General features: G+C 43.4%; 1 protein-coding gene across 1 annotated transcript in view; it reads right to left on the reverse strand.

The window, feature by feature from the left end:
• Nucleotides 1–521: 521 nt before the first annotated feature.
• LOC311239511 (7SK snRNA methylphosphate capping enzyme-like) overlaps nucleotides 522–16,735 on the reverse strand; it is a 74,025-nt gene continuing 57,811 nt past the window's right edge. The window contains exons 7-8 of the mRNA XM_084327821.1: nucleotides 2,484–2,592; nucleotides 522–781 (exon numbers count right to left, since the gene is read on the reverse strand). Of these exons, the coding sequence (XP_084183947.1) occupies nucleotides 729–781; nucleotides 2,484–2,592 (162 nt within the window). The 3' untranslated portion in view covers nucleotides 522–728. The remainder of the gene's footprint in view (nucleotides 782–2,483; nucleotides 2,593–16,735) is intronic.

Genomic DNA, 16,735 nt, shown 5'->3' on the forward strand with positions numbered 1-16,735 from the left:
GTGATCACCCGTGTGCTGAGCGTGACGTGATGTCTGTGCTGGTGAAGTGGATTCTAGGCTCCTATCTGTCGTTTACATGTCGCCATGTTGTTTCCCGTCAACCAGTGAAGCCAATTACAGTAACTTCTCCTCCTCTCCTCAAGTGCAGTGCTGTTGGTCTCGGCTCGGGTTTAGATGTTCAGAGGAATGTCTCCTTCCTATACGTCTGACCAAAGATAGTAGATAAGAAAAGAAAAGGTATTCAAAGCAATGCCAGTCAGGTGAAAATGGAACAGTTCTGGTCTCCCAAGTGGACGGGACCTTTATACTGGTGATCTCCCTATTGGTTGACTGGGGAGGGGGGGGCGGGGGGTGCCGTCTCTTTTCTGACCCGACTCAAAGGTCCCAGAAAGGTCATATTGACTCCATATGCTCCATGTTGGCTCCTAATCAGGACTCTGCTGTCATAGAAACATAGAGAGAGAGAGAGAGAGAGAGAGAGAGAGAGAGAGAGAGAGAGAGAGAGAGAGAGAGAGAGAGAGAGAGAGAGAGAGAGAGAGAGAGAGAGAGAGAGAGAGAGAGAGAGAGAGAGAGAGAGAGAGAGAACAAGGTCCCTCGTCCAATCCCGTGGCTCCACCTCGTTTGTTTCCACCAATCAGCATCCTCGACTCTGAGGTCAGAGTTCACTGTGATTCCCATGGAAAAGGAGGCCAGGCCCCACGGCCTGTGAAGTCCTGATGGTCATGATGTCACTTCCTGGGAGCGGGGCCTTTGTGGAACATGTAGACGGGTCTCTGGTTGCCTGGAGACACATAGATATAGAACTGTTAGATACACAGTATAGATATAGAACTGTTAGATACACAGTATAGATATAGAACTGTTAGATACACAGTATAGATATAGAACTGTTAGATACACAGTATAGATATAGAACTGTTAGATACACAGTATAGATATATAGATATAGAACTGTTAGATACACAGTATAGATATAGAACTGTTAGATACACAGTATAGATATAGAACTGTTAAGATACACAGTATAGATATAGAACTGTTAGATACACAGTATAGATATAGAACTGTTAGATACACAGTATAGATATAGAACTGTTAGATACACAGTATAGATATAGAACTGTTAGATAAACAGTATAGATATAGAACTGTTAGATACACAGTATAGATATAGAACTGTTAGATACACAGTATAGATATAGAACTGTTAGATACACAGTATAGATATAGAACTGTTAAGATACACAGTATAGATATAGAACTGTTAGATACACAGTATAGATATAGAACTGTTAGGCTGCGGTTACATTAGGGCCATTTCATTTAATTTCGCTTTTCAGAACGCTGCATATTGGCAGGCAAGTTAGAGTTAAGTTAGATGTCGTTTTGTCTCGTCTACTATATATATGTAGTACAATGCCAAAGCAGTAGGTGGCGATGTAGTTCAAACATGAAGGCCATTTTCAACCAATCAGAAAAGGTTGAACACGTCACTACACTTCCTGCTAAAAAACAACAAAGTCACCATCTTTAAATACCTCGCATGAGCCATTTAGCAACTTAGCATTTATTTTTCAGTGTGCAATAAACAAAACGGATACATTCACTGTGTGTTCTGCCTCATTTGTTGATGATTTGTTGATGAAACAAAACTAACATCAACACAATTGACCACCAAGAGCGGAGTTTAATCTCACAAAAATATCGCCGATTTTGTTAGCTTACGTGCTAACGTGATTGGGATATGCCATTATAACAGTATAGCATTGTGGCTAGCAGCGTAGTAACGTTAATGCTAGCAGAATGAATGGATGTAAACGTTATTTAACAGATTGCAGAATGGGTACAATACAATACGGCTCAATACAAACAATTGTTAAGGGAATGCAGACTGTTGTAGTTTTGGACTGGGTTCCTTATAACAATAACTTGACAACACATGATCTTAGTTTAGCCGCAGCTACAGGCAATCTGAGGAGGATGCGGCTGATATCCTGTATAGGTCCAGCCAGGGGAGAATTTGGCGTCGGTGTTTACTACTGCGCATGGGCGTTGGGCAAGAAACGGCTCTGTATCCGGCTCGCGCAAATTACATGTCACCATTGTCGGCGAGTTTCGGCGAGTTTCCAAAACGAAAACACCCTTTCAGCGTTGCCACTAGGAAAACGCGTGTTCCTGCCAAAACGGCGTTTCTTTTTAACTTGGACATGCAAACGTAATCATTCGAAAATACTACGTTGCTGTTTTACCCCAGTGTAACCATGGCCTTAGATACACAGTATAGATATAGAACTGTTAGATACACAGTATAGATATTAAACTGTTAGATACACACATTATAGATATTGTGTGTGCTTGTGTTACCTGTGTGTGTGTGTTACCTGTGTGTGTTACCTGTGTGTGTGTGTTACCTCTGTGTGTGTGTTACCTGTGTGTGTGTGTGTGTGTGGGGACCCGTGTGTGTGTGTGTGTGTGTGTGTTACCTGTGTGTGTCAGCAGTCTGTAGCAGCTGAATCCGATGTTACTGGTCAGGTAGGATGTAAACCTGTCTGGTCTCAACCTGAGGCTGCTGTAACACCTGAACACCGTCTCCTAGGAAACCAGACATCCCATCATTAACATCAACACACTGTCTCCTAGGACAGGGGTTCTCAACCTTTCTGCTGCCAAGGCACCCCTGTGTTCAATAAAATATTCCAGGGCACCCCTACATACGATAAAGACTTTTCCGGTCCTGTCTTTTTTGCTACAATGATGACAAAAGTGCTTGCTTTCAAAATAATGTTTATTTAAGAAACCGGGAAACACATTTGTGTGTATATACAGGCTATATAATGCATTATTAACAGGTGTTTCAGGTCTAAATGGCTTAGTACTGTTGACATTACACTGCTTGTAGTAGTAAATCAAATAGCATATTTCTTTAAATAAAATTACAGAAAAGGATCACTAAAGTGCTATCTGTTGCAGCTGCACACTTTTCCATAAAAATAGCATATTTGGATAAATTTGACCATTTCTCAAAAACAGAAAATCATGTATTTTTTTTAAATACAGAAAAGGATCACCAAGTTACCATTTCTGAAAAAATATAAATAAATACAGAAAATAAGCACTCGTTCACTCAGTGGACATTTCTAGCTCAATGCGAGGTCTGCTGCTGCTGGCTAATAATACGGTCAATACGTGGGGAGATCTTTGACAAGGCAACACGCATGTCATCCTCAAGGCTCAACTTGGCCCTATATTTTGTTTTCAGAGCTGTCATGGATGAAAAGCCAGCTTCACACAGATATGTGGTGCTGAATGGTATCAACACCTTAACTGCTGCATCATGAGATACTTGGTACTCAGCACCACACTCTGAAACTAGCTCTCCAGGTGGTATCAGATGAGATTTCAATGAGTTCTTCCAAGAGTTTGGATGGAGATGTGTCAGAGTAACTTGGTGATCGTTTTCTGTTTTTTTTTTTTTTTTTTATATTTTTGCACAAATCTTACAAATATTCAAAGATATCTTTCAACAGCATAATATGCAAATTCCAAGATTTTTTTTTCTTTTTCGTATAGACATAAAACATACAAAAGACTTACCATACATAGACATACCAAAAACACATGGAAATTATAAAAAATACTTACAAAAAAAAACATTACTATATGTGCATATATAACCAAGATGCATATACGTTAATGCATATACATACATAATACAATATAAAGTATAGGTACCATCAGGTCAGATCCCATTTTTCACCTTCATCATTGATAATACTGAAACCCCACCTTAATCATTCGTCCCCAGACCGTTCAGTCAGGTGTAGAAAACTGTCCCATACCTCAGCGAAGATATCCTCTCTTCCTGCGACTCTATATGTCACCCTTTCATATGATGCTGTCCGGAACATTAGTTCCATCCATTCTTTAAAAGTAATATCAACAGGTGATTTCCAATGTCGTAATGGAATTCTACATCCTGATATCATGGCCATTCTATACCACATTCCCGGTATTTAGGCAGTTTAATCCATTTCGGTACTATACCCAAAACACATGCCATTGGGGCGTTATTTATCTTCACATTCAGAACCTTACTTAGGAATATCACAATTTGATCCCACATTTTCCGGACCTTCTCATGCATAGCATGTGTAGTAAAGTGCCTGTCTCCTTCTCACATCTCCAGCAGATGTCACTGTCCCTTAATTTCAGTCTGGCCAGTTTACTAGGCGTCCAATAGCTTCTGTTCAACACTTTGTAAAAAATAAGTTGTGATTGCGCCTCCCGAGAGAATTTACCCCATTTGGACACCAGCTTCTCCCACATTTCCTCAGTAATATCCTCACGTACATCGTTCTCCCAGCTCAGCCTCAGACCCGCCAACTTGGGTGCATTGTATTCTCTTATAACATCATAGAATCTTGACGCACCGCCTTTCCTACGCCATCCTTTATAAAATATTTCTTGAATTGCAGTAATCGGGCCACACTTTGGCCCTCCCATTGATGACTATATACAATGTCTAATCTGTAGGAATTTATAGACGTTTTTATTATCTATACCAAAATCCTCTTTAATATCCTCAAAAGGTAAAACCCCATCTTCCCCGGCTATATCACCTAGTACATGTATCCCCCTTTTAATCCAGTCGTCCCATATTTCTTACCAATCTTTAGTTTTTTATTATACCATATAGAGGCTCTTGTAGTCAGATATGGGCTATCACCAGTCAGCCTGTGCGACTGATTCCAAGTTTCCCTGGCAAACGCCATTAGAGGGTTCTTAAGAGGTATAGGTCTGTCTGATTGTGTCAGGAAGGATTCCAGAGACGAGGGATACACCATCTCCTCCTCTATCTTGACCCAAGCAGGTGCCTCCTCAGTCGAGTGATTCAATTTGGAGAGCTGGGAGAGCGAGAACGCATAGTGATACCAGTCTAGCTTAGGCAGGGATAAGCCGCCATTTTCCTTTGCTGCATACATTTTGGCCCGACCAAATAGTGGCCTTTTGCCACAAATATACATTAATGACTTTGTCATACTGTTTGAGTAACTGAGTCGGGAGAGTCAGCGGCAGCATATAGGATATAATTTAATTTGGGAGCCAATATCATTTTTACTAAGTTTATCTTCCCAAGGAGGGACATATTCATCTTGGCCCAATTCTGGGTCAGAGCACTAACGTGTTCGATTATAGAGGCAATATTGGCTTGTACTATCTCTTTCAGACCTGGGATCAACTTTATTCCTAGGTATATCAACCCTGACGGCATCCACCTGTACTGCCATCCCCTCCTAATAGCAGGGGGACAGCACTTAGAGAGAGGCATTGCTTCTGATTTGCTCCAGTTGATTGTGTATCCAGAAATTTCGGAGAAGGACTCGATAACAGTTCCAATGACCCCAGCTGCTGTTTGGGGATTGCTGGACACCAATAAGATATCATCCGCATATAAAAATAGTTTATGTTCCACCTGTCCCGCTACTACCCCTTTGATGTCTTGATTAGTCCTTAGTGCGATAGCAAGTGGTTCAAGGAAAAGCGCAAACATTTGGGGAGAAAGCGGAGAGCCTTGCCTCGTCCCCCATCCTAGATTAAAGGGCGAGGATACGATCCTGTTAGTCAAGACAGAGGCCATCGGATTTGTGTACAACAGCTTTACCCATCCAGTAAACGATGGTCCAAATCCGAAGCGCTCTAGCGTGTGAAATAAGAATGCAAATTCCACCTTATCAAAGGCCTTTTCGGCGTCCAATGAGAAGGCCACTGTAGGCTCTACATCATTCCTAACCTTCCACATTATGTGTAGGAGTCTGCGAATATTATCAGCTGAGTTTCTCCCCTTCACAAAACCCACTTGGTCTGAGTGTACCAAACTTGGTAGTACATCTTCTATTCTATTCGCTAGTATTTTTGCCAATACTTTTTCTTCCAAATTGCTCAGTGATATAGGCCTATAGTTCCCACAGTATTGAGGGTCTTTGCCCTTTTTCTGTAGTAACGTAATAGTGGCCGATCTCAGGCTAGTGGGCAAGCTCCCTTTTAACAGTGAATCTGTTATGGTTTGTAACCGACCCCAATCGCACAACACAAGACAGGTATGAGAGTAAGCCAAAACAGGGCATTTATTTCTTACATAACAAAAAGCGGCACAGTCCCTTTAAGGGAGAACACAAAAACACTAGAGTAAAGGAAATATGGAAAATGCGGCACTGTGCCTTTAAGAGGCGAACAGGCTAAGGGACTATGGCTAAGGGCCAGGGCTAAGGACCAGGGCTAAGTGTCAGGGCCAGGACCAGGGGCACTGGAGAGGGGGACAGGGACAGAGGCCCGGAGAGGCGGGCTGGAGACAGGGACAGAGAACAGGGTTAAGGCCTTGGACAGGGCGAGGGCCAGAGCTGCTTACAGGGATGAGGACAGGGTTCAGACGGTAAAGGCCTGGCACGGGGACAGGGGCCCGACGGCGGAGGCCTGGCACGGGAACAGGGGCCCGACGGCGGAGGCCTGGCACGGGGACAGGGGCCCGACGGCGGGGGCCTGGCACGGGAACAGGGGCCCGACAGCGGGGCCTGGCACGGAGATCCTCCTCCTCTTCGGATGCTGCAGACGGGCAGTGCAGAACAAAGGGGGTCCCAGGGGACCGGGATGGGAACACGCCGTCCTCCCGTGGAATACTAGGGAGCGACGACGAGCCTGGGTCCAAGGGGAACGGGATGGGCACACGCCGTCCTCCCGTGGAATACTAGGGAGCGACGACGAGCCTCACCCCCAGGAACGAGGATCACGAAGAGACGCCTTCCTCCCGTGGAATCGGGAGCGATGACGAGCCGGCTTGACGTCTGGAGTGGGAACACTGGAAAACCTCCCGTAGAGAATTAGAGAGCGAAGACGGTGTCCCACTCCAGGCAAACAGCGACAGGTGGTGATGGCTGGCACGTCGTCTCACGCCGGAGACGCAGCAGGTGACGGTAACGTACAGGATGGTAACGTACAGAACTCCATGAACACAGATACAGAGTCCAGAACACAGACACAGATACAGAATCCAGAACACAGAATCCAGAACACAGAACGACCCGACAAGGACTGGAGGGGAGTCTGCAACCTATGTACTCTCCCGAGGTGATTGCAAACTCCCAACAGGTGCGTGAAGGTAGAGGATCAAGGATGTCCAAGGGTGGGGGCTGGTGAAGAGTAGAGGAGAGTAAATCATCGCAAGGGTGGGGGCTGGTGAAGAGTAGAGGAGAGTAGACAGGGAAAACACAGGAAAAAGGTCCAGGGACAGGCGAATCCTCACAGAATCTTGATATACTTTCAATAGTCTTGGAGAGATTATATCACTGAATTGTTTGTAGAAATCGGGAGTAAACCCATCGTCTCCTGGTGCTTTACCTAATTTAAGGCTGTTGATTGCCGCATGTATTTCCTCTATCGAGACCTCCCCCTCCATTGACTTTACTTGTTGTTTCGATAACGACGGTAATTCAATCTTGTTGAAGAACGCGTCCATTTTTACCTGATCCACCGCCGCCTGTGGGGTATATAAATCCTGGTAAAAGCACCTGAAAACATTATTAATTTCCTTTTTGTCCGTAATAATTTTGTCATTCTTATTACGAATTGAGGATATAATACTTTGATTTTGCATTTGTTTAACCCGATTTGCTAGTATTTTACCCGCTCTCTCCCCTTGTTCATAATATCTTTGGTTGGTCCTAAATAAAGCATATTCAGCCTTTTTTTGGTATATGTTGTTCAATTCATATTTGGATTTGTTCAAATTTCTCGACGTTTCTGGGTCTGGTCTCTGACTGTGCTGTTTCGAGAGTGCTTTAATTTCCTCGTCCAATGCTGAAATTTTTTGTTTCTCTGCCCTTTTTAGTATTGCACTGTATTGTATGAGTCGTCCTCTCATGTATGCTTTACATGTGTCCCACATTATGCCACTATCATCTATTGACCCTTCATTAAGTTCCCAGAATTCCTTAAATATAGTTCTAATGTATGCACATGACACTTCATCATTCAACATTAGGTTATTGAATCGCCATCTCCGAGACCGTTGCCCCTCCTCTATGGATGTGATTACCAAATCAACCGGAGCATGATCAGATATTACAATGTTCCCTATCCTATCTGCTATTTGTTCTACCAGTGCGCTAGAGATCAGGAAATAGTCAATTCTAGAGTATGAGGCATGTGGGTGAGAGTAAAACGTGTAGTCTCTTTCCTGTGGGTTCAGAACCCTCCAGATATCCACTAGACCCAATTCCTCTACCAGTACACCGACCGCAAGTCTCCCTGCGTTGTCAGCGGTCCTGGGTTGAGATGACTTGTCCAGCAAGGTGTTTCCAACCAGGTTGAAGTCCCCCCCTATGATTACGTTGCTATTCCCTATCTTCCTAATCACCTCACATACTTCATGAAAAAAGTCTGAGGACGACACGTTGGGCGCATATATATTAGCTAATGTAGTTCTCTGTCCCTCCAAATCAGCATCCAATATAACCCATCTCCCCTCATCATGAGAAACTGTTGTGCACCTTAATGTCTATGTTTTTTCTCACTAATATTGCCACCCCCCTCTTCCTAGAAGAGAACGTACTATAGAATATTTGTCCCACCCAATCCCTCTTAAGCTTGGCCGACTCTTCCTCATTCAGGTGTGATTCTTGAATTAGTGCAATATCCGTCTTTTTTTGTTTCAAGTCAGAACGTCAGTATTTTTTTTCTCTTAATGGGATGATGACATCCGTCTATATTCCACGATACTATTTTAATCAGCCCCATATCCCTTGTAATGTATCTCCCCTGTGCACTCCTGCACGTAGTGCTTCTATGTCTGGGGCGCTATATCCCATATTTCCATATCTAGGACCTGAGACTGTGATGATATACATACAACAGCATAGTATATGATGAAATAAAAAGGAACACATAAAAACATAAATACATTTCCCCCCCCCACATTTACCCAAGCTACGTTCGATATGACCCCAGATAGAACAATTGTACCGAGGGTGAGATCGATACTCACCCGTGCACTTTGGTCCCCCTCGTCTAACAGAGGAGTGCATTTGGCACAAGGCAGGTTGCCCAAAACTGTGCCCCTACTATTTTGTATACCCTAATGTAACGTATGGCTCACACTGTAGTCTATATACAGTGTGATCAATTCAACTGAACTTGTCAAAATGGTGACGTTTTTTCTCTTCCAACAATTAACATTTGTATATCCCCTAGATACATATTGGTACATTGTAACTTCTATGTCATATCCATATTGGACTGTGGTTCATTTCGTCATCCCTTTTTTATCTATCCAGGATATATTTTTTTTCTTTATACAAATTGGCACTTTGCGATGTTTGTTACTCTATGACGATGCCCCTGCGACTTATCTGTATCCATGTGCTTCTTGATCGATATCTTAATTGACCGCCTCCGTCTGAATCCCTGGAGTTTCTCCCGGTACCCGTGCTGTTCATTGCCCTGCTGTGCGGGGCCTTCATTCTCCGTCGCCTGTATGCCGCCTCCCGGTCCCCGTTTTCTTCCCACTGTCTGCCAGGTAGACAGCCGCAGTATCTCCTCTCGATCTGGGTCGGCAGTAGGGTTCACCACGGTGATCTTGAAGCCACGTCTTGCCATATCCGCCGTCGCCTCCGCCGCGTTCTGGTACAGGCGGGTGCCATTTTCGTAAAATACCCTCATTTTCGCAGGATACGGTGTCTGGAACTTGAGATTCCTCTCCTTCATCTGAGACAAAACACACTGTATCCTATATAATTGTATTTGAATTCACCTTGCTTTTCTGTTTATTTACATTGAGTACAGCTTGTGTTATATTACGTTTTATTGTATTTTCTTGTATTTTTTTGTATGGCCATCTTGGTCTATGTCATTTGTTAAGAAATTGGTAAAGTATATTATTATATACTTATTGTTATGTGTCTTGTAAGCCCATATGGGCTGGGCATACATCTGTATGTAAGACACGAAAATAAAAAATATCAAATCAAATCAAATCAAACCTTCATCACTCTCTTGGCCTCGGCATATTCTCCTCGTTTCTTCAGTATTTCAGTGGGGAAATCATGATCGTTCATTGTCACATGAGACGTTTTTCTTCTGCCACGTCCGGCGTATTATCTCTTCCTTCATTTTGTAGCTCCCAAACTTAACCACGATTGACCGTGGTTTCAGCTGCGGGCTGGTAGGCCTTGGGGCTACTGTTCCTAATTTATGCAAATGACATGTCGTCAGCTTGTGACTGCAACTTGTTCCTGTTTGCGGACGACTCAGCCCTGCTGGTCTCTGACAAGAACAAGTTACAGGTTGAAAAAACCCTCAGCTCGGAACTAGGCAGAATCTGCATATGGCTCGCTGATAACAAACTATCATTACACATGGGCAAAACAGAGTCCATTCTCTTCGGTTCAAATAACAAACTCAGCAAGACCGACGGCTTCTCAGTTACAGTGGGTGACAATATTGTCACAAGGAAAGATGAAATTACCTACCTGGGGTCCATCCTAGAGGCTAATCTCTCCTGTGACAAAATGGCATCCAATGTAATAAAAAAAGTCAACCAACGAACTCGATTCTTGTACCGGATCTCCTCTCTGGTAAACAAGAACACCCTGAAGACTCTGGCAGGAGCACTCATTCAGGGGTACTACGACTATGCTTGCACCTCATGGTACCAAAGCACCTCAAAGGCGCTAAAAACAAAATTACAAACATCTCAAAACAAACTGGTCAGACTACTGCTTGACCTTACTCCTAGAACCCACCTCACCCCTGCCCACTTCGACAACCTAGGATGGCTTAGAGTAGACGACAGAGTACAACAACTTGCAATGGGCCTGGTCTACAAGATACACTACACGACCAAGGTACCCATGTACATGTCAAAATACTTCCCAAAGGTCAGTGAATACCACGATCACAACACCAGAGGGAGCTCCACAAATCATGTCAAACCCAGATTCGGCTCAAATAAGGGACTAAACACGTTTCGCAATTATGCCACATCAATGTGGAACGCCCTACCCAAAGCTGTAAAGGAATGTGGATCACTACCCACTTTCAAAACCTCTCTCAAGGGACACCTACGGGAGACTGCAATTCAACACTGGCCCCTGTAAATATCCTAACCCAATCATTCCAACCCCCTCCAATGTACAGTCATTTACCTAGTATGGTTTTGTCAATAGTTCAATGTACAATTGTGTTTGTTTGTACAGTGTCTCCTCCCCCCCCCCCTCAATGTACAGTGTTACTTGTTTATACAGTATGCCCCCCGCCCCCCCCCCCCCCCCCCAACCACCTCCAATGTAAATTACCCAGTATGGTTGTCAATATCCCAATGTACCCAACCCCCCCACCCAACCTCCAATGTACAGTTTCTACGTCAAATGTATATACTCCCTTTTCTTGACTCCTTCTGTATCACAAACAGTACTGTATTTGCAAATCTGGTATGTCATAAATGTATAGATGTAGCAGTACTGACTATCTGTATGTCATGTATGTCATATATGTCTATATGAATTGAAAATGGGGGACCCTGATGGAAACAAGACAAACGTCTTTCTCAGGTCTGCATCCCCTTAACAATTGTATGTATTGAGCCGTACTGTATTGTACCCATTCTGCAATCTGTTAAATAAAGTTTTCATTCATTCATTCATTCAAGGTCCATGTCACGAGGCAGGCCGAGTGCGTCCTTAAACAGGCCGTCTAGAAATCCATGTATGTCCTTTCCCTCTTTATCCTCTGGGATACCATATACTCGTAGGTTCTCCCTCCTCGCTCTGCCCTCCTGGTCGAGCAGTTTAGCCTCCGTGTCGGCCTGTCTTTGTATTAGCTTCTTGATCAAAACCGTCGCCGCATCAAGCACATCTTCATTTTCTCCGATTCTCCCCTCCGCCTCACCAAGTCTGTCGTTCATTTTGTTCATCTCATTTTTTATTTCCCGAAATTGACGCTCATTATCTCTTCTGAACTCTTTAAGCTCCCTGTAGATGTTCAACAGCGTGGCTTCTTGTTCAGATTCATCGTCGCCATCTTTTCCTCCCGTTGTATCGCCATTCTCTGCCATTCCGTCGGCTTTTCCAGTTGTAATCGTGTTCGCCCTACGTCTTGTGATAGCCCCTTCTTTCATCCCTATTAAATATATACCCTGGTGTTGTTAATAAATGTTTTCCGGGGCTATATCATTTTGCTGTCGGGGAGCTCGTGAGTCAAACCGGAAGTCCCCTTTTCTGTGTTTTATTAAATTATGATTTTCAGATTTTGAGAAATGGTCAAACTTATCCAAATATGGTATTTTTTTTTTTTTTTAAACTCAATTTTTATTTGCATTTTTGGATTACAAGCATACAAACAACATCATCTTTGAATATTATTATCATCTCAGTCGGTCTTCCAGGTACATAATACATAGACATAATGTACAACACCGTTAAACAGACATAAACAATAAAGAAAAGATTTTAATCCCCAAAAACAGAAATAAAAAATACCGACTTAAGCAAAAGTTCCACAGACATAAATAATAAATTGAAAAAACATAAAACAATTGTTCTACCCCAATGATAGATAGAAAATACTAACTAAAGCAAAAATGTGCGACATGGGTTCAGAGACCCTCCTTGAACCTTTCCTCCTTTACCCTTCTCCCTCTTGTGTTGCATTTGTTTCTTCCTCTGTGATGTCGTTTTCGTTCCCCTTATAGTCCTCCCACTTTCCCCATCTTTCCCCAAATTTCTCTTCCTGTAACCTCAGCATGTGTGTTATCCTCTCCATATCCTGTATCTCTTCCACTATTCCTACCCATTGTGCTATTGTCGGTGGGTCTTCCTTGTACCACAGTCTCGTTATTGCTTTTCTGGATGCTATCAACATTATCTTTATTAAATATTTGTCCCCCCCTTGTATTCCCTCGTGTGTCAGGTCTCCTAAGTAAAGCACCAGTCCTATTTGTGGTAATCCGTATCCTAATATTCTGATCATTGCCTCCCCTATCTCCTCCCAATACCCCTTCAGCTTCTGACATCCCCAGAATATGTGCGTGTGATTTGCCCTCTCCTTCCCACACATCCTCCAGCAAGCTCTTTGTGTTGGTGCATATTTTCCCTTCAGTTCTGGGGTTATAAAGAATCTGATTATGTTTTTCCATCCAAACTCTTTCCATATCCTCGATCCTGTTGTTGAATGTTGCACCTCACATATGTTCCCCCATTCCTTCCCTGTTAATTCTATCTCTAGCTCTCTCTCCCATTTCTCCCTTATGTAATCGGTCGTGTGGCCCTTGCTGTTCATTATAGCCCGGTATATTGCTGATATTACTCTTCCTTGCCCCCCTTCGTATGCCCATACTATCATCTTTATTATTCCATTCTGTTCTTCGTCTTTTGCCCCCCTTATTTCTTTGTTGTAGTAGTCTCTAACCTGTAGATATCTGAAGTGGTCCCTGTTTTCTAGTCCAAATTTCTCCTTTAATTTTTGTAGTGTCTGCATTTCCCCCTTCTCTATCATTTTGCATATCGCTGTTGCCCCCCCCCCCCCCCCTCTCCCACCTTCTGAATCCATGGTCTAACCTCCCTGGTTTGAATCTCTTGTCATGTGTTACCCATCTCAGGACCCCTGACTGCTTCTCCAATTTGTGTGTTTTTACTACTCTGTTCCATATGGTCAAGGTGCATTTGGTGATAGGATCTAACAGTCCCTCTTTTTCTTTGAACAGTTCCCTATCTCCCACCAGAGCTTGTACCTTGTATCCCTCCCCTTCTTTTTCAATGTCTTTCCATCTTGCCTCATATCTGTCGTTACACCAGCACGTCACTGCTCTCAGTTGTGCTGCATAGTAATAATCTTGTAGGCTGGGTACTGCCATCCCTCCCTCTTCCTTTGGTAGTTGTAGTGTTTTATATCTGACCCGTGGTCTTCTCCCCGCCCATATGAACCTCGATATCAGTCTGTCCCACTCCCTGAATTGATTCTGTGGTATTTGTATCGGTAGTGACTGGAATAGGTACAGTAACCTTGATAGTATGTTCATTTTAATGACCTCTATTCTTGAATTGAAGTCCAAGGGCATTACTGTCCATCTCTCTAAGTCTCTCTTGATGTTCTGATTTATCGGTGTATAGTTCGCCTCAAACAGTTTATCCACCCCTCTTGTGATGTTCACCCCTAAGTATTTAATCTTGTCCATGTCCCATCTTATCCCGTACTGTTCTCTAATTTCCGTCGTTGGGGTATAGTTCCATGCTAAGGTCTGTGTCTTTGTCACGTTTAGTTTGTATCCTGAGTAGTGGCCATATTCCTTCAGTAGATCCATCAGTGCCGGGAAGCTCTTGCCTGGTTGCCTCATGTATACTATCACGTCGTCCGCAAATAGGCCTAGTTTATATTCCGTTCCCTTTATCCTTACTCCCTTAATGTCCTCGGTCTGTCTGATCAGTTGTGCCAGTGGTTCTATGAAAACGGCGAAGAGCGTCGGTGAGAGACAACATCCCTGTCTGGTAGCCCTCTCTAATCTGATTCTATCCGTCAAGCTGCCATTCACCTTAACCCTCGCTGTCGGTTCTTGATATAGCGCCTTGATCATCTTCATCGCCCTCCCGTTCAGTCCGAACCTCATCAATGTTTTATATAAAAATGTCCAGCTCACACTGTCGAATGCTTTTTCTGCATCTAGGCTAATCAGTACCGCGCTACCCCCTTGTTTTTGTATCTCCTCTACTATGTGTAATGTCTTTCTCACGTTGTCCTGTGTCTGTCTCCCTTTAATAAATCCAGTTTGATCTTCATCTATAATGTCTGGCATAAACGTCTCAAATCTCTTTGATATTATCGATGTATACATCTTGTAATCCACGTTGAGTATGGACACAGGTCTGAAACTACTACATAATTCCCTATCCTTCCCTTCCTTCGGTATCGTGGTGATTATGGCTTCCTTCCACGAGGGGGGCATTTTTCCCTCTTCCATCGTGTGTCTGAACGCCTGTCTTGTAGAATTCCGATGGGAATCCGTCGCTCCCCGGAGACTTGTTGTTTTTAGCTCTACTAATTGCCTCTTCCAGTTCTTGTTCCGTAATTATTTTATTTAATTCTTCATTCTGTTCTTTCCCTATCGATGGTAACTCTAGCTTCTCCAGATATGCTTCTATTTCCTCTTCTCCCGCTGCTTTTGGCTGTGTGTATAGTTTCTCATAGTATTCTCTAAATGTCCTCTCTATTTCAGCTGGGTCTCTCAATATTTCATTAGTCTTTGTATCCCTTATTGTGTGTATCGTGTTCAACTTCTGTTGCGTCCTAATTCTCCTAGCCAACAGTCTGGTCGCTTTTGGTCCCCCTTCATAGTACGTTTGTTTCATGAACCTCGCTTTCTTTTCTATTTCCGTCAATAATTCCCTATTTATCCTGGCCTTTACTTCTTTGATTTCTCCGAGCGTTTCCTGTTCTTTTGATATCTGGTGTCTCCCCTCTAGCTTCTTCAGCTTCCCTATCAGATTGTGATATGTCTCCGTTCTGGCCTTCTTCAGCATTGCTGTCTTCTCCATCAATTTCCCCCTTATCACCACCTTCAGTGTGTCCCATAGAATGTTCGGATCTACCGCCCCGTTGTCATTTTCTTCCTTATATCTGGCTATCTCCTCCTTGATCTGACTCACCACCCCCTTGTTATTTAATATTCCTACATTTAGTCTCCAGATCGTGTTCCTCCGTCTCCCTTCTAGATCTACTGTCAGATATATGGCACTGTGATCCGATATGTCCGCTACTCCTATTCTGCTCTCCCGTACCCTGTAACTGTCCCCCGTCGTCATCAAAAAGTAGTCTATTCTCGCATATGTCACGTGCGGGTGTGAGTAATGTGTGTATTCCCTGTCCATGGCGTGCATCCCCCTCCAAACATCTGTAATTCCCATTTCCGTCATCTGAATATTCATATATCTACTGATTGGTGCCCGTCCTTTTCTAGTACTCGTGGTGTCTAGGTCGTGATTCAGTACTACATTAAAATCTCCCGCGCATATCAATAGCCCTTCTAGTTCCATCACTATCATATAAAAAATGGTCTCATATAAATCCCTCTCACTCTCTGGGGGTGCATAAACATTCACTAACGTAACCATTTGGCCCTCCATTTTCCCCTTCACCAGAACAAACCGTCCCTCCTTGTCTCTTACTTCCTTGATCAATTCAAATTTGACTGTTTTTGATTAACGTGATTACTCCTCTCCTCAGGTTCCGTTTAAAGGAACTATAGTATGCATTTTCATATCCAAATCTCTTCAGTTTCTCATGATCCTGTGCTACCAAATGTGTCTCCTGCAGAAAAATCACTTCCATCTCACTTTTTTTACATTTCAACATCACTTTGCCCCTCTTTATCGCATTATTCATTCCATTAACGTTTAACGACATCATTTTTATACCTTTAACCATTGTCATCTTTCTTCTTCTTTCGTCTGTCAGTCCCCCCCATGTCACATTCATTCCCCCCTCCGGTTGTAGCCTCCGCTCTCTTCACCAAATACATATAATGATTAACATAAATAAAAAACATAAACTTTACATAAAGTGCTCCCAAGGCGTTCGGGGGTTCCCTGTGTCCCCCCCTGTCCCCTGCTGGTGGGTGAGGAGTAATTGCTCTCCTAGTGAGAGGCCTCCTCCTGACGGCTTGGGGGTTTGAAACCTTTGCCCCCAACCGCTCGTC

This window comes from Notolepis coatsorum (assembly GCF_963971535.1).
Source record: "Notolepis coatsorum genome assembly, chromosome: 13".
Classification (NCBI taxonomy): Eukaryota; Metazoa; Chordata; class Actinopteri; order Aulopiformes; family Paralepididae; genus Notolepis; species Notolepis coatsorum.